Source organism: Ictalurus punctatus, chromosome 3 (genome assembly GCF_001660625.3).
Source record: "Ictalurus punctatus breed USDA103 chromosome 3, Coco_2.0, whole genome shotgun sequence".
Taxonomy (NCBI): domain Eukaryota; kingdom Metazoa; phylum Chordata; class Actinopteri; order Siluriformes; family Ictaluridae; genus Ictalurus; species Ictalurus punctatus.
In genome coordinates this window covers 33,555,730-33,576,535 of record NC_030418.2, presented here as the reverse complement: position 1 = coordinate 33,576,535, position 20,806 = coordinate 33,555,730, and the positions used below count along the sequence as shown (strand labels likewise).

At 38.6% G+C, this 20,806-nt stretch overlaps 3 protein-coding genes and 1 long non-coding RNA gene across 5 annotated transcripts in view; 2 read left to right on the top strand and 2 right to left on the bottom strand.

Annotated features, from left to right (window-relative positions):
- Positions 1 to 886: 886 nt before the first annotated feature.
- LOC108263020 (uncharacterized) lies at positions 887 to 15,096 on the bottom strand. Its single transcript, XR_001812061.3, has 4 exons — positions 14,820 to 15,096; positions 13,219 to 13,278; positions 12,874 to 12,914; positions 887 to 2,399 (listed from the first exon to the last, which is right to left on the bottom strand). It is a non-coding gene; the product is annotated as an uncharacterized LOC108263020 (long non-coding RNA).
- LOC108263019 (scrapie-responsive protein 1) lies at positions 7,027 to 10,296 on the top strand. Its single transcript, XM_047153769.2, has 3 exons — positions 7,027 to 7,163; positions 7,792 to 8,030; positions 9,661 to 10,296. The coding sequence occupies exons 2-3, from the start codon at positions 7,801 to 7,803 to the stop codon at positions 9,725 to 9,727; spliced, it is 297 nt and encodes a 98-aa protein (XP_047009725.1). The 5' UTR covers positions 7,027 to 7,163; positions 7,792 to 7,800; the 3' UTR covers positions 9,728 to 10,296.
- Positions 14,298 to 16,610, top strand: hmgb2a (high mobility group box 2a). Its single transcript, XM_017463391.3, has 5 exons — positions 14,298 to 14,429; positions 15,083 to 15,241; positions 15,548 to 15,693; positions 15,799 to 15,973; positions 16,059 to 16,610. The coding sequence occupies exons 2-5, from the start codon at positions 15,095 to 15,097 to the stop codon at positions 16,224 to 16,226; spliced, it is 636 nt and encodes a 211-aa protein (XP_017318880.1). The 5' UTR covers positions 14,298 to 14,429; positions 15,083 to 15,094; the 3' UTR covers positions 16,227 to 16,610.
- Positions 16,611 to 19,748: 3,138 nt separating this feature from the next.
- galnt7 (UDP-N-acetyl-alpha-D-galactosamine: polypeptide N-acetylgalactosaminyltransferase 7) overlaps positions 19,749 to 20,806 on the bottom strand; it is a 31,871-nt gene continuing 30,813 nt past the window's right edge. For both annotated transcript variants that reach the window (XM_053679900.1, XM_053679899.1), the window contains exon 12: positions 19,749 to 20,794. In XM_053679900.1, the coding sequence (XP_053535875.1) occupies positions 20,657 to 20,794 (138 nt within the window). In that variant the 3' untranslated portion in view covers positions 19,749 to 20,656. The remainder of the gene's footprint in view (positions 20,795 to 20,806) is intronic.

The window sequence follows — 20,806 nt, the reverse complement described above, 5'->3', positions numbered from 1 at the left end:
TGTACTCACTTTTGTGAGATACTGTATGTATATATATTTTTAAAATAAATACATATTTAAACATACATTTCTTATAAACACTTCTATAAGACAAAAAAAATAACTGAAATGATATAGTGTAATCATACCAGCAATGTTGGTTTAAATAAAACAACCACACCAAGAAACATTATTTTATAAACTTTTAGATTTAATAAAACTAATCACAATTTTCAGACTATAAAGACCTGAGATCTGAACATGTTTATTCATTTAAACCTTTAGGTGTAGGCCTAATTTATTTGTGAATGATAGATATTCACTGAATGTAGTTTCAGACACTGCACTCTCATGGTGTGACTGATACTGAAATGGACCTTGAACTGACGGTAAATAACAAGAATATCATTTTTAAAAACCATACATCACCAATAAAACGATGGATTTGTATCACGTGACGCACGGCTAAAACTAGCTAGCTAACAATATTATGCCGCAAATAAATTCTGTTTAAATTATTTGATAGTAAATCAGCTATTATTTACAATTTTGGTCAACATTTACTTCACAGATGAACGGATAAACTGTTGTTGTTGTTTTTTATAGCCAAATACGCTAAGTCTAGTCTTCTAACATTAAGTTAAATAAATGTTGTACTAACATAGAATCGTTATATAAAACACTTTATTTGTGTGCTGTCATAATATTTGTAGAATATACTAACATTTCTAAGTAGTTTTAGAATGTGAATTACATGTTATAGCACTATTTTCAGCCATTAAAAATTTTGACCGTTATTTAAATGAAAACCATTTAGCGTGTGCATTCTCTTGATTGAATTATAGTTTAAACAAATATGACATTACTAAAAACAAATTTAATTACTTTAAAAAAAAAAAAAAAAAAAAAAAAAAAAGATTCAATTATAAACATCCAAAGCGTTTGTAATGTTTCTTACATCATTCACCGGTGTCAATTTCCTGTTTGATGCTGACCACACCCCCCTGATATGATGTCACACGAATTACGTTATATTCATGTTTGTTATTTCTATCAAGCAGTTTCACTACAGTGGTTTAGTAACATAACTTCTGAGTATCATTTATCACAGACACTTTAGGTATGTGGACACATGACCACCACACCTATATGTGGTTCTTCCGCAAATTGTTGCCACAAAGTATGAAGCAGCCAATTATCTAGAATGTCTTTGTATGCTGTAGCATTGCAGTTTCTCTTCACAGGAACTAAGAAGCCCAAACCTGTTCCAGCATGATACAAAGTGAGATCCATGAGGACATGGTGTGTTAAGGTTGGAGTGGAAGTACACAAGTCTCCTGCAAAGAGCCCTGACCTCAACCCTGCACCCCGGACCTCTTCACCCAACATCAGTGCTCTTGTGGCGGAATGGACACAATTCTCCACAGCCATGCTCCAAAATCTAATGGAAAGCCTTCCTAGAAAAGTGGAGTTTATTATAACAGCAAAGGGAATAAATCTGGAATGGGATGGTCAACAATACTTTTGGTCATATAGTGTAAATGCTGCTCAGTTAAACTGTTCCAATTGACCTGATTACACCATATATGATATTCACACTGCTAGACAGATCAATGCACCATCAATGTGGCATTATAAATACGGTACCACTTTGGGGGCAGAATATTTGTCCAGTCAGTTGAATCCTTACAGTGCTGAAGTCAGAAGCTAGAAGCTATGATATTTAGTCTGTACCAGTTGCTAATAGAAATGTCTAAAAATCTTTAGATCTTTTTCTAAGCTTAAATCTTTCATGGTATACAAATGCATTCTTTTGGAATAAATGCTGTGTTGATATGCAGTGTTGCTACTTTTGCTCGGTAAAATGTCCCATTAAGCGAGTATTTTAGAACATTAAAATAACATAAACTTTAATGTCATGTGAAGGGAAAAATTCATACCTAAGATACCTAATATATACAGTTCTATTGATAATGGTTTGTTATATGCAGCAGTTGCTTCTGCTGAAAACACTCTTATGGATTGTAAAATAAATGGTTTGTATGTTTCACTTGCTGACAATATGCTAAAGTACAATACATTTAGTGTGCTAACATACTGTACATTTCTTCCTTTCTTTAAAAAAAAAAAACAGACAAATAAAATACAATAAATAAACAGAAGATGGCGCTGCTGAGTTTCAGCACAGTTGCAACATGAATGTTTTGCACATATTTCATATTCGGTCATGCATGAACAATTTGTAATGCGGCAAAAATGTCAGTTTTGTCACTGAGTCCTATCTGGAATCCCTGGTAGAGATGGTGTAGAGAAGAAATGGTGGCCAAGCTGATGACCATCACAGAGAACGTCTCCGACCTTCTTCCTGACATATTTGTTCTATTAAAGATCACCTTCAGTAACTGGCTGAACCACTGGACCTGAACAACATTAACACACATGACGATGTTAGTTTAGCTGCATATCGTATATTTTGATTTATTGTACACATTTATTTCCAATTGACTGTTAATTACGCATGCATTGCTCATCATTCAAGCTGCTCTTGGTTCATGCTCTGTGCTTTCAGACTGCTATAACAACATTTCTGTTACAGAAGGGTGTACAATCCTATCTGCAAGAGACTACTACAGTTGACCAAATTCATCTAAAGCTATGACTGTAACGGTGCATCTTTCAATCTGTATAAACAAGAAGAAAAGCCCAGCACTATTGATTATTCTCAGGATGCAAAGGTTCGGCACATTTAAAGGGAAAATCCACCTGAATGAACTGCATATTAATATTTATAATCAATATGTGATCGTCACTCGTGCAGAAGACTTAACTCATGATTCAATTCTGAGTAGACATTTTTCTTTCATCGACATGTTGGTCTATTGCACTTTAGTTTCTTATATTACACACAATGCTGTTCAGCTACCTGCCGATAGTGGTGCAGGTGAACCCTTCACTTTATCGCCACCTAAAAGGAGCGATGCAGCTGCGCTTTAGTCCTTCAGTCTGTCTAGCTCGCTCACCTCCTCGTCTGTACACTCTGCTCAAACAGGTCAGCTTATAAACTTTCATGCTCATACTGCTGTCAATGTCACCATGCTCGTCATCTCACAGATCAATAACTAGCCATGACTCTGTGCAACTGTGTCGTGTAGCTTTGAGTCCAGCATTTGGATTGCGCATGAATGCGATTCTGAACGTCACTGGAAAATGGTGAGTGAGAAAAGAACCTCGTTCTCTGTCACTTTTACGAGCTAACACTGAAACCTTACCATTATCCCTTATGTTGGAGAATGGCTACCTTTTTCCTTCTATTAAAAACACCATTGGGCTTAGTGGTTTACATGTTTGCCTCGCACCCCCGGAGATGAGGGTCCGAATCCCGCCTCCACCCGGTGTACACAATGTTCTCCCTCCCCATGCTTCGTGGGTTTCCTCCGGGTTCTCCGGTTTCCTCCCACAGTCCAAGGACATGTGTTGAAGGCTGAATGGCATGTCCAAATTGTCCGTAGTGTGTGAATGTGTGTGCGATTGTGCCCTGCGATAGGTTTGCACCCCATCCAGGGAGTCCCACGCCTGGTGCCCCGAGTTCCCTGGGATAAGCTCCAGGCTTCCCTGTGAAGGATAAGTGTTTTGGATGGATGGAAAACACCATTGTGACTGCACTAGCAATGAAAATGTCCTGAAATGACGTCGTTGTGGCGCAAGCCTGCTAACTTCTCACCAAGCAACAACTTAACACCAGAATCCCCAAACACATTCCAAATATTTCAATATGGGTGCACTTTTCCTTTGAGTACATCATGAGAGATATCTACTGTGAAAGTGAAACACATCACATTCTTAGTACGTCATTTTCAGAGCTTATTGGAGACACTACGACCAAAAAGGGACAACTGACGCATGCCTTTATTCTGCAACCCAATATTCCTTACTTAATAGTGAATGATCCACAGTGTACGAAGGCCAACACTCTCTCTCTGCACGTGTCAGTGTAACTGTGTGGGCTTTTGTGCATTATCGAGGCACGAGCCCAAGTTAGACTGAATGCTGCTACAGCAACACAGATCTGCATGTCAATGCAACTAATTCACTCAGTCCACTTCACTCATTTACTCTGGGTGCTCAGTACACACTTGGTGATCACAGTGTGTAAATCGACGCTGAACAACAGTCAAAGTCTATCTGTCGACTGCCTTTCTGTTTCACAGTTTGACTGGCTGCTACGCGACTAAAGTTTGTAGCAAACATGAATTTGTTCCAAACTGTGTGTTAGGTTGTAGTTTTCCTACACTCTTAGTATTCCTACACTCTTAGTCAAAGGGCTCTTCAAGTGCGCAGTGCATGCGGCTTTCGAAAAGGAGTCTACTTGGAAGTCAAAGTCACTTACGGAGGGAATTGCATCAGAATTATTTCACACAGCTTCGTTTTTCTGTGTCGACAAACGTGCTAATGTTTGGTGAATAAAGCCAAAAATGACGTAAGCAATGCAGCCAGACTGCCGTAGCTTTGATACACGAGAACAGGTGCAATATGTAAGGGACAAAACATGACGAGATATTTCTAATATAGAAAAATAATCAGTGACGGTGTGGTAGAATGCAGCCTGACGTGAAACGGAGTTACTCTTGCCACATGAAGTTGATTCATTTCTGATACCAACACACCACCGAGTGTTTTATTCGTCTCATGGCACAGCGATTAGTTCATACTTAAAACTTTTTATTTAGGACACGTTTGACTTTTTATCCGTTTCATGTTGCAGGACATCCACGAAACAAGATGCTTTTAATGCTTACGTTATAGAAGCCATAAACAGTCGCTGTACAAGGCTGTGTGAATGAGCTGTTACTATAGAAACGATAACGTATTAGAATGAGTGCATAAACGTAAACCTGTGATTTGCAGCTGCATTGTGGTATAAAAATACAGCAGTGTGACAGCCAACTGTGTCTACATACAGTTACGGTCATAAGTTTACATACGCCTTGCAGAATCTACAAAATGATCCTAATTTTAAAATAATAAATAAATTAATTAATAAGAGGGATCATAAAAACGGCATCATATTTTTTATTCACTTCTGCCCTGAATGATCTATTTCACATAACAAATATCTACATATAGTCCACAAGATATAATAAATAATAACTGAATTTACACAAATGAACCAGTTTGTGTGTTGTATGTTTTTGTGACAGTTAAACTGCCCACAGTTCTTCAGAAAAATCCTCCAGGTCCTGCAGATTCTTTGCCTTTCCAGCATCTTCTGCATATCTGACCCCTTTCCAGCAGTGACTATATGATGTCGAGATCCATCTTCTCACACTGAGGACGACCGAGGGACTCGTACACGACTATTACACGAGGTGCAAACGTTCACTGATGCTCAAGAAGGCAACACGATACATTAAGAGTCAGGGAGGTGTAAATTATTCTTTTTTCTCTGGGAAACATGTAAACATCTTATGTAGCGCCTGAAGGGCAGTACTAAAGGGGGGGAAAAAATAAGAGATTTAAATAAAATAATGACAATTTACACTGATCATCCTGTTCAAAAGTACACAAAACATAAAAACAGTCGTTGATCATCCGGGTAACAGCACGCAGTACTAAGTATCGAGTGTATGTAAACTTTTTTTTTTTTAATTAAAAAGAGAGCGCTTTTTAAAAAAAAAAAAAAAAAAAAAAAAAAAAAGAGAGAGAGAACTGACACACTGGAGCCTCGGTGCAAACACAATGAAGTCCAGTGCATTTTCAGTGCTGCATTTGAAACCTCCATAAGCCTCCTGTTTGTTTTCAGGAGCTAAATCTGGCCTAGCATGTGGCTGCATGTGCTGCCTTCTTGAAATGTAGTACACACACACACTTACACAATTTTACATTTTGGCATAGGCTTAAATTCCTTTATGAAGCCATGAAGTAGGCATAGAGATGATTGTCACCATTTTGGAAACGGGTAATAGAGTAATATTATTTGTATAGGAGCAGTTGCGAGATTAAATTCAGGTTCAGGAATTAAGTTTATAAAATTGCAGCGGTGGCTTTAAGGTTTTCAGGTTCTGGGCTGGTACCGCAAGCTGCCTCTTTTGGGCCACTGAGCAAGACTCCTCACATCTTCATTGTAAGTCAGGCAGGATATAAATGTCTGCCGAATGAATAACTGTAAATGAACATTAGCTCATAATTAAACCATAAAAGCTAATAAAAGTGCACAGACAATGTGCTTAAATATAAATCAAATCATATATATGACTAAAAAAATGTACGCGTTGAATAAAACACTCGGTGTGATGCTGTTATAGAAAAATAATTAATGAAGGGGTGGTGTGATGACGCAGTTACTGTTACCACCCGAAAATGTATTCTTTTCCAATAATGGCACGTGCTGAAGTGCTTCATTCCTTTTATACCACAGCAATTTAAACATTCTTTAATTAAAATGACTGACACATCAGTCTTTTTATCTGATTATAGTTATGTTTAATGTTGCGCAACATCCACAAAAACAAGTCATCAAGTTATAAGTTCCTGTTATCATTTACGTTATAGCAGCTATAAACAGTCGTTGCCTCACCAGCCGAGCGTTCCTCCTTCTCTTGAAGTTACTAAAACACAAAAACGCAGCTTATCGTGTCACCGAGAAACCTCAAAGTATAAACTCCTCCGTCCTGAAGATGTCGGAAAACATAAAATGACAGCTTTACCAATGGAGACTCCTTACATGAATGTTAAATAAACGTCTTCTTACAGAAAATCTGTTTGTGTGTAAATTCGTACTAAAGAAACGACAACATATTAGAACGGGAGCTTTAAAAGAGTATAAACCTGTGATTTGCAGCTCCACTACTATCAGAGCTGCTGTTGTAGAATGATTTTTTACATTTGTTTTAAATAGTCAACACTTTCTGACCAGTCAGGTTTGAGAATTCAACAGCGCTGGGGTATAAATGATAATAAATGAATTGTTGCGCTGTAGATATATGTGGGATGTGGTTACTGGTGCCCGAGAGGCTGAGAGAGAGAGAGAGAGAGAGAGAGAGAGAGAGAGAGAGAGAGAGAGAGAGAGAGAGAGAAATAAGGGAGGGAGAAACTGTCAGAGAGGACTGATATAAGGAGCTCGCTTTATAAATGTTGAATCCAGATTCATCCAGTTGAGACATCCCACATCTCAGCACTACAGGCGGGTGAGCATGCAAGCACACACACACACACACACACACACACACACACACACGCACACACACAGGTAAGCTGTTGCTGTATGTGCATTGCATATGGGATAGAAAGAACAGGACTGTGTGTTCATTTTGAATCTTCAGAATGTGTTCGTTTATGGTTATTTGATCAGTAATATTGTTTGGCTGAATGTAATTCCCATTAAAATTAGCGTATTATTCGCACAGTGATTCAAAAAGATTTGTTCAGCTACTCTGATTCCTCGTTCCCAATGAAGCTGACGCTGTGATTGCTTTCTTATGAGCATAATGTGAAATGCTGAAGAGTTAGTGACTCTCTAGCATTTACAGGCACTTCACCAGCAATTCTCCATTTTGCCATATACATAACAGCATGTGTCAGCAAATTCAGCAGGCTTTTGGTAACTGTATTTTGCTTATATCATATTTCTATTTCTCTGTAACTTTTCTTCTGGATGTTTAATATGACAAGCTTGGTACAATAAAACAGCTACATTATACTGTATTTCCTGGAACTTTGACGAATCAACACTCATAATATTATTCGCATCCGATTAGGAAGATCGTCTTTCTTTTACATTAAAGGAACACAGCATTTATTTCTTTTCCTTTGCAGGATCACAAAATGAAAGTATTAATCATCGCAGTCGTTCTCCTGCTCGGGTTACGTATGGGAGATGCGATTCCGTCGAACCGCTGGTCCTGCTACAAAAAGATGCTGAAGGACAGAAACTGCCATGAAATTGGACTGGAGAGGATGAGACCCATCGACTCGCTACAGAACCATTACTGGGAGGGCAGTGAGTGTGACGTGGTGTGTTACTGTAACCTCTTCGAGCTGCTCTGCTGCCCCAGGTAATTGCACTGGTTTGCCACTAAGCGGAGCATATGCCGTGAGTCAGAATGGAGAGTCCAAGAGTGACAGAGGTCGAGTCATGCAACTGCTGTTGAACACAGAAACCATTGTAGCCATCATGACATTCCAAGTAATACCGCCATGTGGGCAGAATGAAACGCTGGCCTATATTTCTGACTCACAGTCTTGCATGAGCAGTAACACACGCTGTGCTCAAGGGAGAACCTGAATAACCCACAGTGATCTTCTATTCAGACACAAACAAAATAAATAAAGCACTGTTATTCGGATTACTTCATACCAGAGGCGAAGCTCGGAGTGGCTTTTCGGAGGGTTTGAATCCCTGAAATATTTGATGAAGGTTCCAGGTTCTTATTCGTGAGTGGAGAACATAATACACACACTGAACAGCTGATTATATATACATTCAACAACACTGTTTTGCACAGTAATTGCAGTACAAGGTTTAACCTCAGACCCCTACTTATAGCATCACATTCTTTCAAATTTTATTGGCTACCAGCTGCTGTTGTGAGAAAGGCCAATTCTACTCTTTTCACTATACACTGAAGACAGTTAGGTTTGAGATCATAAGATGAATATAAGAATATGAGATCAGAATTTCAGCTTCCGTTTCCTCACATTTACATGTAGTTGTGTTAAAGAGCTTTTCAAGTGATCAAAAATATTGGAACATGTGACTGATAGGTGTTTCTTGCTACCCAGGTGTGCCCTGTTAAACGGGCTGTTTAAAGAATTAAAAGCTCTGAATGTCTACGCTTGGTTTGAGCATTAGGTTTCACCTTTGAAGACTGCATTTGTTAAAAAGGATAAGCCAACATGAAGACCAGAGTGTTATCAAAGGGAGAAAATCAAGCCATTTTGAAGCTGAGAAAAGAGGGAAAATATATCAGAACTATTGCACAAGCACTGGGCATAACCAATTCAACAATTTGGGATGTCCTGAAAAAGAAAGAAACCACCGATGTACCGAGCAATCAGTTATGGAACGGGTTGGCCAAGGAAAACAACAGCAGTTATTTACTTTAAGAATGATCAGTTCCTATACTTTTTCTGGACTAAAAATTGGGTGGTCTGAAACAAAAGGTTCTATGTTTTATGTTGTTTAACACATCAAGATGTAAAAACCAGGAAATAAAAGCTGAAATCCAACTCTTGTCTCATATCGCTCTTTTGATCTCAAACACAAATGTCTTTAGTGTAGAGCACAAACTAATTAATTGGCTTTGCTGTTCCAATAGTTTCGGAAGAGACTGTGTACCTTTTCAGTGGACCTGACATATAAAACACTCTTTTATTTCCTCCACCTACCAATGTTAGTAATATGACGGTAGCCTACACTGTGCCTTAAATAATTAAATGACAAACATTAGCATCACTGCTTTTACCTCTGCCAGGCATACAGGCAAAAAATCAATTTCCCTGTATTCAAACAATTTCATTGTCATGCTGTGAACTGAAATGAATTCCTGGGTTCGTACGAGTCTATCAATAAAATAACATCACTGTGAAAATTCTGGAGTGTCAGCCTTCTAATCATTTGTTAATAACTTGTGCAATATTGAGCTAAACTAACAAAAAATCAAAACACTGTTGTTTTTGTTACAGGGATGTCTTCTTTGGGTCGAAAATCTCCTTTGTGATCCCATGCAAAACGCCTGAAACCGGACTTTGAGTGGACTAAATGTTGTTTATGGCGACTGAAAGATCTCTTCGAGGCCTTTAACATTCTGTTATCCAACATCTAGTTCCAAGTACCGAGTGAAATGTAAATCTGCTTTGTTGCTGTTTGTGCATAAAATATCGGTCCTCTTTTATGGCAGTGTGTCCCATTCTGGAGGTATATTGTTCATATACTAACCCTAATATCAATCTAAACCCTGTTCTAACCAAGATATGCTTATATGCGGTTTAGTTTATTGACCCAGGTGTGCTGCACGAGGATGAGTTCTTTAAATAGTGGCTAAGATTATGCTGTCCTGCCTTTATAGGGGTTCAATTCTCAAATCAACTCAAACATGCAGACCTTACAGAAATGACCATTAAAGTCATTTCTACAATCCATTTAAATGGTGCAAACCTGTAAAAAAGAGACAGTGCTATAATTAGGTATGGGGTATTGTGTTCAGGATGATGCTTGTCCAATTTCAGACAATGCCGCGTTGAAGGATTCATTACCCATTTGACAAAAATAAAGCATTGAAATGTATAAACATTATTAAATAAAACCAACATTTGAAGTGACTCGTCTCCAGTTATGGTTTTGGTGTAACCTGACACAACGTGCAGTACGAGTACATATCTGAAGAGATGTGTACGAGTTTGCAAATAACTCATTTCATGTATTTAAAAGTATATATATCAGTAATGTGAAACATGCCATGAGAATAATCAGATTTCTTTTAAACTCCACAGAGGCTTTATATTCTGTCAAAGAACATAAGCGTCTTGCCATGTTTCCTTTACTCTGAAATGTTTATTGGGATTTTTTTTCCCCCAAGGTTAACATTTCTTGCATAATTCTGTCCTTTGAGCTGAAAACTATCAGACTACCAGTATACAAGCACTGAATAACCTAATTATCAAGCTGAAATCTAACTGCCTTTATTGAATGTATTTAAATACGCTAAAATATTATAGCATTTTGTACATGATCATGTGAATAATCTGTTAAAAAATATAATGGCATTATATTATTGTGTATGTAAATATTTACAGGTATATCAGTCATCTATTCATTTCCAGTAAGTACTTTATCCTGGTCAGGGTCAGATCTGGAAACAAGGGACGGAAATCCATTGTAGGACATCATGACCGTGCGCACACACCCCCAGAGGAAACCCACATGGAAATGGGAAGAACGTGGACAGAAACTCAACACAGGTTTGGTGAACCTTCAGAACTGAAGCATTTTTTTAAGGCAAAAATGCTCTTTGTGTATACGAAGAAGACGCAATACTGTCAGACCCATGTATGATCAGTTCATTACGAGCAATGATGTCGTGAAGACTCACAATGTGATTTTTAATCTGGTAGAACACTGAAGGACGTGGACCAGCACCTGTTATAAATTCAGAAAGAGGAGTTTGAAGACATTTTGATGCTTATTTTAAAGCTTGGATAAGTATTCATGGTCGTGGTGCTTAGGACGTCAGTAAAATTAAGTCTCGATACATTTGGAAATTAGTAATTTGAACGTCATGTAACACTGCAGTGCAAAGATTATATTATTGGTTTATTTTTTATTTTTTTTTTAAAATACTTCCGAAAAGGGTCACTCTTAAGCTTGAATAATTTATCAAAACAAAGTTTAAGTACCGTTTTCTTTGACCTGTTTTAAAAATATATTTAGCCAATTTGAAGTTATGAGGTACACCTAAAACTATATATTTTTCTCTCATTATCAGTACCAATGTAACAATATTAGTGGTACATCTATTTCAAATTTTTTACATCACTGTATATTGTTATCAGCCTGCAGTAGCTGATCAATATCACTAAATAAGAGTACATAGTGACTACACTACATACACAATGCCATGTGTAGCACTGAAAAAAAATGCCAATTTGCAATATTTTCTTTAAAATGAAAAGAAAAAAATAAATCACAGTAGTGTGACTGACTACATCGTCATGTACTCCTTTTCAACAAATAACTAGATAGTCAAAGTGGCCAATTCACCCGCTTTATCCATGCCTTTTGTGCCCTCGAAAAATCCTCAGGTGTGCATCATTGAAAAGCAACGCGACAGCTTTAAAGTCCTGTAACACCTCAAATCCCCTTTGGCCTTCCTATTGTTTAAACTCGTTGGGCGGCTATTATCATCATCATCACCATTGCTAACATCTATCCCTCTAACTGCTGGAGGGGGTAAGTGAGAAGTGTTTCTTTTAAACACAGGGCTGAAGTAACAGTGTTATGCTAATTGTTGCCGGGCCGTTTTAGCATGTGAGAAAGTGCTTCATTGTGATTTAAGGCTCTCAGTGGAACAACTGAATGTAAAGTACAGCAGGGGATGGGGTTTACATTCTTCTCGAACATTGATGCATATAATTTAGTCATGTACCTATAAATGATTGGACTTTAATCAAGGACCACACACTTTCATTGGTTTGGAAAGTGAACCCTAGCCAAAGTGTCTGTGATTTTTAAAATTTAGTTACAGCAATAGAAACCACACATCATTTTCAAACATATTATTATATAGTATATTATATTTATATCTTTAGTGAATTCTATAGTGTATTACAGTGCATATTTAAATGATGTAAATTAGTATTACAAGGTTGTATCTGGGTAAAGACAGAATGCATAAACATAATGCACATGGCATGGCTTTCTGTACTGGAATTGGGAAACGGTATTATCGAGAAGGACTAACAGGCTTTCATCTGCTTGTGTGGAACTCTCTTGAGTTGTTTTGTCCGCACCTAGAAGTGCTGAAGTGTTTGCAACCATCTGTTAGGACTTCCACTAGAAATGGGTTAAATTGCAGCAAAGACTAGTACTTACACAGCAATCTGGAGTTTGCAGCAAAGGAAGTCAGTGAGAAACAAAGAGGAACAAAATCCAGATGTGAAGTACAACAATGTATTCATTACAGTACCTGAATGCCTTACACTTTCTCAAGTGAATTACAGTACTTTTAAAATTAGTGTCTTCAAAACAATCAAGCAGTAATGGATGTAGTTTGGGAGATTTATATTACCAAAATAGTTCCTTTCTATCAAAGTAGAACATTTTCAGACTTTTGACGCTAAACTGGTGTTAATTAACACACACAAAAAAGTATTCTGTATGAAACGATGGATCACACTTACCTAACAATCACGACTTTGTCGCAATGGGAACGAGCGAGTAACTGAAAGTGGAACAAAATCCAGATGTGAATAGTCCATGAACTATTAATTCGTTTATTTATATTGATCATGAACTCACAGGGCTTGAACTTCTATTTTTAAAAAAAGTAAAGCAGGGTCATAATAATGTCTCAGTAATCTCAGACCAGCGTAGGTCGTTTGTATACTCACCAATGTAATCCGTTTATTTATACAAACATCAAGTTTTTCAGATTTTTGAAGTTATAGCTTGACTGTAGACATATAAAAAGTACGCTATATCTAGAAAATGGGTCAGAAATGTAAACAAATAAATGTCGCACTTACCTGAAAGTCAGGAGTTTGCAAGTGAAAAAGAGCTCATCTTCTCCCAATGAGGCGGAAAGTCTGTTTTTAGAAGGACATTTGTTTACTCTTTTTAAAGTTCACCGAATATTTCTACTCAGGTGATGGTTTAGTACTTCTTACTCAAGTTGGTACTGAGTTTTCAGTACTTTCCACCACCGGATGCATTCAATAAAGTTAAAAAAAAATACGTTACATAAAAATGTAGGACATGCAAATGATCAATTGTATGGTTAGAAAACATCTTGAGAATTTGTTTGTTTGTTTATTTATATATACATATATACACATACCTATACACACACACACACACACACACACACACACACACACACACATATATATATATATATATATATATATATATATATATATATATATATATATATGTACAGTATTGTAATGATTTCTGTATTTCATTAGGGAGCCATTTTATATTTGATGAAATAAACGTAAACAGTATGAACTTGTTTACTTAGAGGGCATCTATCTGCCATGTTTTATCTCCTTGGGACTTTTTTTTCTTTTTCGCGCCACTACTAAACCAAGAACACAACATGGCGGCTGTGTAAAAACAAACACAGCTGTTGTAAGACAGTCACCCTGTCTGTTCAGCTAGTTACAGACTTTAAACCAGACATTTTTGACTTTCCAAGACTTAACGAGATATATGTTCCTTTCGCTGACTTATTTAAATTAATCACTCGTTTGTTTCTTTCTCTATAATGCTTAAAAACCAAAACACTATGGAAACGCGACGTTCAACCAACGTAACCGCCAGACATTTTAAAAATCCATCCCTCAGCCAATAGTAAAACACGACGATTTAATCGTCATCTGGTGTCCGAAACCTAAATCTCATCGCGCTTACTATATAAGTGCACTAGTTAGGGTGCATCGTCACTCTTACGTAATGCACTACATGTTCAATCGGACCTCGTATTGGAACGCAGCCTGGGTGTTAACCGTTTATTATCACAGAAATGAGTGTACGTGTTTTTTTTTTGGTGTCCAACAGCCAATAGGAACAAAGAATTCTATTTTTGAACGCTTTCCAGCCAATCAGATTTAGACGTTGAGGGAGGAGTCGTGGTGGCATTCGGATCAAGTTTGTACGCCCTACACCACATACAAAACAGCACCTGAGAGAACTTCTGCTTGTACTGAACTGAGTGAATATTCAACACGTACAGGTGAGTGTTTAACCTCTGTAGTTGTAAAAAAATAAATAAATAAATAAATAATACGTTACTGCGTTGTATTGTAGGAAACTACGGTGTGTTTAGCGCTCTTTATATAAAAAAAAACCCTACGCATTTTTTTTTAAAAGTACATCCAGACCTGCTTGTTTAACTTGTAAAAAAAGTATAATAATTATATTTTTTGTTTGTTTCTGTGTGTGTAGACAACCGAACGTTGTAGTTTAGTGAGCGTCCGCGCCATACAGCGCTGAGGTTAAAAAAAAAACGGTTAGCATTGTTGCTAACGAAAGTCGCGCGAAAGTCAAGCTGGCAGTTGAAAACTTAAAATAAATAAATAAATAACGCCACGACATGGACGTTTAAACCCTTAAAAAAATTTACCAAAAAACGTTTTTTTTTCTTCTTCAACAGCCTGTGTAGAGTTGCTCGTCAGCAGTTTAGGCGGGAAATAAAATGGAGGGCTGTTTATTGTTCTGAGGAAACCGAGCAGGAACTCGATCGGATTAAACCAGTTTAGACCTGCGCCTCGGCCCTCAGTGACGTTACAGAAAACCTGTTCTTGTTGCGTGCTTGGTTTGTGTTCGTTCGACAAATCTTTTATAACATTATATATATTTATTTTTTTTAACTCGAACAAATTTCAGACTTTGAAAGTTATGGGGAAAGATCCGACCAAGCCGAGGGGGAAGACCTCGTCCTACGCCTTCTTTGTGCAGACCTGCCGGGAGGAGCACAAGAAGAAGCACCCGGACACGTCCGTCAACTTCTCCGAGTTCTCCAAGAAATGCGCCGAGAGATGGAAGGTGAGTTTTTTTATTAATGAATTTATTTATGTAATTGTTATAGTTTTTTAACAACATAAAACATACAACTTAGTTTGTGTTTGAAAGCATGAAGTTTTTTTTTCCTCCTTTGACTATAATGGACTCGTTTGGAGCTGGAGGTCATGTTTTTGTTTTTAATTCCTGGTTACTTTTTCTGACTTGCCCTGCTCTGAGCGCCCCCTAGTGTCCGTGGGGAAATATATCCTTTTTTAATATATCAGAGGGACACTATTCATAAGTAATTATAGTGAACGTGATGTTTTTCTTTTTATGTCTTTCCACCAGACCATGTCTCCTAAGGAGAAATCAAAATTCGAGGAAATGGCCAAAACCGACAAGGTGCGTTATGACCGGGAAATGAAAAACTACGTGCCGCCGAAAGGAGCCAAGAAAGGGAAGAAGAAGGACCCTAACGCACCCAAGAGGCCACCGTACGTTTTATAATGCATTATTTATACCCTATGTATTACATTGACTTGGTCTTAAATGCACTACACGTCTGGCTTCCTCAAGCATTTTTTTGGTTCTCCGCACAGATCTGCATTCTTCGTCTTCTGCTCTGATTACCGGCCAAAGGTGAAGAGCGAGTACCCTGGCATCTCTATTGGTGATATTGCGAAGAAGCTGGGCGAGCAGTGGTCCAAACTGTCGGCCAAGGATAAAGTCCCGTACGAGCAGAAGGCTGGGAAGCTGAAGGAGAAATATGAGAAGGTATGTTTGTTTTTCTGTTTTAATGATCGTTTTGAACAGATTTTTTCTACTTCCTGTTTCGTGACATGACGTTTGTGAATTCCAGGACGTCGCTGCATACCGTGCCAAGGGAGCAAAGACAGATGGCGCGAAGAAGGGTGGACCAGGTCGGCCAGTGGGCAAGAAGGTAGAAGTGACAGATGATGATGACGATGATGATGAGGAGGATGAGGAGGAAGATGATGACTTGGATGATGATGATGACGATGATTAAATTTATCAGGAATTTGTGCTGATTTTTTTTTTTAAATGCAAAGCAATGTGAAAAATAAGCGTTTCTTTGGTGTTTTTTTTTTTTTTTATTACATTAAAATTTTTCCTCAAAACATGTACAGAGATGTGTATAGATGAAATACATATTCAGGTCATGTACTGTTTTGTAAATTTAACAGCCGGTTTTGTTAAGCACTGCCTATTTTGTTTTGTCTCAAGCTGTGGTTTCTCTCTTGTTAATGATTTGTTTCCACTGGCGTTGTAACGGGAAAAATGAGGAACATGGACATGTAGTTTAATCCTCCAAAAAAAAAAAGTTTTAGATGTTGAGCTTTGAAATATTGTGTAGACGGTTTTTATAATAAAATTTTGTATATTATGACCAGATGGTTTCTTCATTGACTGTTTATTTCCCCTTTCACTACACACTACCTGTCCAAAGTTTAGACACTCATTCTTTTTTATTTCCACATCTTAGAATCTAAGTTATTAAATCTCTGGAATAACACTAATGGAACTTAGGGAATTGTGCTGTGAGGATAAATCCAAAATAAGTCAATTATTTAACATTTTAGCATCTTAAACATAGACCTACTTTTTGTCTAGAATTTCTAGAACTATTCTTGGTGTCTTCTTGCCTGATTTCTGATTAATACTCTAATCCATCTCACATTCTTAACCACACGAGGGAAACATGGATCCATGTCATCAGAGTTTAATTTTCATATCATGAACCACAGGTTCCCCAGCCCTGATCTTCGAGAACCCTTTGTCTTACACACCTGGTTTAACTACTAACCTAAAGAACATCCCTTCCTGAGTTGATTCAGGTGTGTTGGAACAACTAAAACCTCCATATGCATATGTCCTGCATCTTTGGATTTAAGTCAGGTGTGTAGGGAAATATTAAAATATGCAGGCAGAGGGTTCTCCAGGACCAGGGCTGGGAAATCTCCATGAAACCACTCATAATACAGTTTTTGATAAAGTTATATGCAATGCCATTCTCAAGTTGACCTAGTTGACTAGACCGTACCCCATAGTTCTTGCAGTGGGGTCTAGGGATTGGAGGTATGCATAAAGCATAACCAGGGACTCCACAGTTTACAAAATATATATTTAAAAAGTTATATTTATACGAGTTAAATTACTGGACTTTTTTGACTGCTCACTTGAATCCAATCTTCAATAACTCTAGTACTCATGTACACTCTTAGGAAAAAAAAAAAAAAGATGGTGAGATCTTCCATTTACAGCATTTGACAGATGCCCTTAATCCAGAGTGATTTACATTTTACCTCATTTAATACACAACTGAGCAGTTGAGGGTCAAGGGCCCAGCAGTGGCAGCTTGGTGGTGCTGCGATTTGAGCTCTCAACTTTCTGATCAATTGTCCAAGTCTTAACCACTGAGCTACCAGTTCTTGGGCTTCTTACATAAAACCTTTAGGGATCCCCCCCCAGAGGAGCACTCGAAGAACCCTATAAATGAAGCCAAATTGAATCAAGCGGTGATTTTCTTTAGCAATAAATAATTTCTTCAGAAATATCTGTTCAGAAATAATAAAAAGCTATGCCTTCTGGGTACTAATTTGTCTGCTGACCAGATACTATCTGAACACTGGATTGCTCTCAGCAGTACAGACCTCCTTCAGCAGGTGCGTTAGAGAACGGTGCTTCTGAAGCTGTACGAGAAACCTTCAGAGATATTCTTACCTACTCTATGTACACTGTATGCTCAAAAGTTTGCGGACACCTGACCATCACACCCATATATGGGCCTTCCATAAAGATGTGCTCCATCCCAATTCGCCTTCTTACACCATGCTCTAAAAGTACGTACTCCTGTTTTTTTCTTCCTTTCCCCTTCTTCACATTCTGCACTTTGTATGTATTTTTACCTTCACCAAAAAAAAAAAAAAAAAAAGTATACAAGTACTGGGACATAATAAGACGTCATGTAACAGAAGAGAACATGCTGCTCGGGCTCTTCGTCTTCATCCATCTCTCCGACCCTGCAAGATAAACGTGTTATGCAACATCCAACCATTTGATTAATGCTTAACGGTTCAGGTCTTACACTTACACCACTGTCACACTCGTCCACCGTGTCTGTCACACTCACTCGCAAACAGTCACAAAACTCTCCCTCCCTGGTGCAGGGTGTTGTGGGCAATATTAACTGAGAAAGAGGCGGCTGTGGATCAGGTGGTAGAGCGGGTCGTCCACTAATTGTAGGGTTGGTGGTTTGATTCCCGGCCCACGTGACTCCACATACCGAAGTGTCCTTGGGCAAGGCACTGAACCCCAAAGTTGCTCTGGATCACAGCCTAGCGCATTGCATTGCAGAGCTGCCATTGGTGTGTGTGTGAGAGTGAGAATGTGAATGAGATACAGTGTAAAGCTCTTTGTAGAAAAGAAAAAAAAAAAGGGGGTTAAAAAAGGCGCTATATAAGCCAGAAAGTGTCCACACTTCAAACATATACCAGGGGAAGTGGTGGCTTAGCGGTTAAGGCTCTGGGTTACTGATCAGAAGGTCGGGGGTTCAGCGCTGCCAAGCTGCCACTGTTGGGCCCTTGAGCAAGGCCCTTAAACCTCTCTGCTCCAGGGGGTGCTGTATCATGGCTGACCCTGCACTCTGACCCCAGCTTCCTGGGCAAGTTGGGACGCGACAATGGTTTGCCGAGGTTGGAGTGGAAGATCTCGAGTGTCCTGACCTCAGCTTTAGGATGAACTGGAATGCTGACGCCACCCTGGACGTCCTCGCCTAACATCAGTTCCTAACAGCAAAGGGGGATAATCTAATCTCTTGGCATGTTCAACAAGCATATATGGGTGTGACGGTTGGGTGTCCATATGTAGATATGATCTTATATGGTACATCCTGTCCTACAGGTAAAGAGGAACCAACAGAATCATAAAGAACCATGGTGACCTGAAACGTGGTCCGTAAAATTAATATATAAATAAATGAACATCCATCCATCTTCTGGATGGATACTGCTTACCATCCACTGCTTAACATACCATCCATCTTCTGGATGGATACTGTAGGATACTGCTTATCCTACAGGGTCACGGGGAAACCTGGAGCCTATCCCAGGGAGCATCGGGCACAAGGCGGGGTACACCCTGGACAGGGTGCCAATCCATCGCAGGGCACAATCACACACACACCCATTCATACACTACAGACACGCCAATCAGCCTACCATGCATGTGTTTGGACTGGGGAGGAAACCGGAGTACCCGGAGGAAACCCCCGCAGCATGGGGAGAACATGCAAACTCCACACACACACACACACACACACACACACTAAATGTACATATTAAATTCAAGTGAAACATCTTAATTGTACTGGAAGGTGACCCTGGCTCTACAACCGCTATTAATTAGCTTTTACTCCAGTAGGTGTGTCAAACATTCAGACCGGAAGCACTGCCCCATGAAGCATTCATCCCCACTTACTTAAAATCCGAGTCCGTCCCAATAACGGACCCGTATCTATTTACACGACGAGTGGTAAAAAGGTTCGATTTATTCTCTTGACAAAACAGTGCTGATCATTTTACACGTTAGATATGTACACCTTCATTACGAGGCCCGCTGCATCTCAAAATGTTCAATTAGAAACGCTCGTATTTACATTGTACAAAAAAAAAAAAAAATAGCGCACATGGTTGTTTTTTTCCTCTGCTCGTGTCACATGCCCTTCACCACGGACAGCGCTTATCCAGTGATTTGCCTTACGTTTAAATCAAAATATTTCACATACATAATTATTATTAAACATTCTTGTTTCCAAGCAGACGTCGATGCAATATTTCAAAAATAAAAATAAATAAATATATCCCCTTATTTTTCATGATTACCCCTCAGCCTTGTAAGCCCTTTCCGTATTATTATATTCACCGTCCCCCGATTTTCCTCGTAAAATCAGAACAAAAAGCAGCAGTCAGATTTAAAGTCGTGAAGAAAAAAAAAAAAGAAAAAAGAAAAACTCAGAATATTGGAGTGATGAGATCTCTGGAAGAAGGGAGAGAAAAAAAAAAAAAAAAGATAAAAAGAAAAAACATTTAAAAAATGCCCAGTGTTCTCACGGAGTAGAATAGAAAGCAAAGAAGCGGTCTAACGTTGCAGTGAGGAATTAAAAACAGTGGTATTATGTCAGTCATCTTCACTTGTGTGCATCCTCTTACAACACTGAAGGCTGAACACCTGTAAACATCATCCACCATGGAGTAAAATATCTACATATAAAAATAAAGATGGCAATATCATTACTGGAGATGACATAAAAATATGGAAAGTTTTCCATCAGCGGTATTTACATTGTTAACCCCTGGTGCAGGAGAAGGTCAGTGAGAAGGTCAGTGAGATTCGAGTTCTGTATCTGCGACGTCCTCGGCGTCGGCGTCGGCGTCGGCTTCACACGGCCACGATGTTGTTCATTTCCCATTTCTGACTGCTCTTGCTGTGGTCACAGTCGGAGATGAAGACCGTGTGCAAGACGTCCGAGCGGTCTAAGCATTTTCCTGTGGGGGTGTGTGTGAACCGGTGCAGATCCTGAAACATTCA

Coding starts and splice junctions, on each gene's coding strand:
- hmgb2a (XM_017463391.3), top strand. CDS start 15,095: ATGGGGAAAGATCCGACCAAGCCGAGGGGGAAGACCTCGTCCTACGCC. Junction 15,242..15,547: donor AATGCGCCGAGAGATGGAAG/GTGAGTTTTTTT, acceptor TCTTTCCACCAG/ACCATGTCTCCTAAGGAGAA. Junction 15,694..15,798: donor AACGCACCCAAGAGGCCACC/GTACGTTTTATA, acceptor TTCTCCGCACAG/ATCTGCATTCTTCGTCTTCT.
- LOC108263019 (XM_047153769.2), top strand. CDS start 7,801: ATGAAAGTATTAATCATCGCAGTCGTTCTCCTGCTCGGGTTACGTATG. Junction 8,031..9,660: donor GAGCTGCTCTGCTGCCCCAG/GTAATTGCACTG, acceptor TTTTTGTTACAG/GGATGTCTTCTTTGGGTCGA.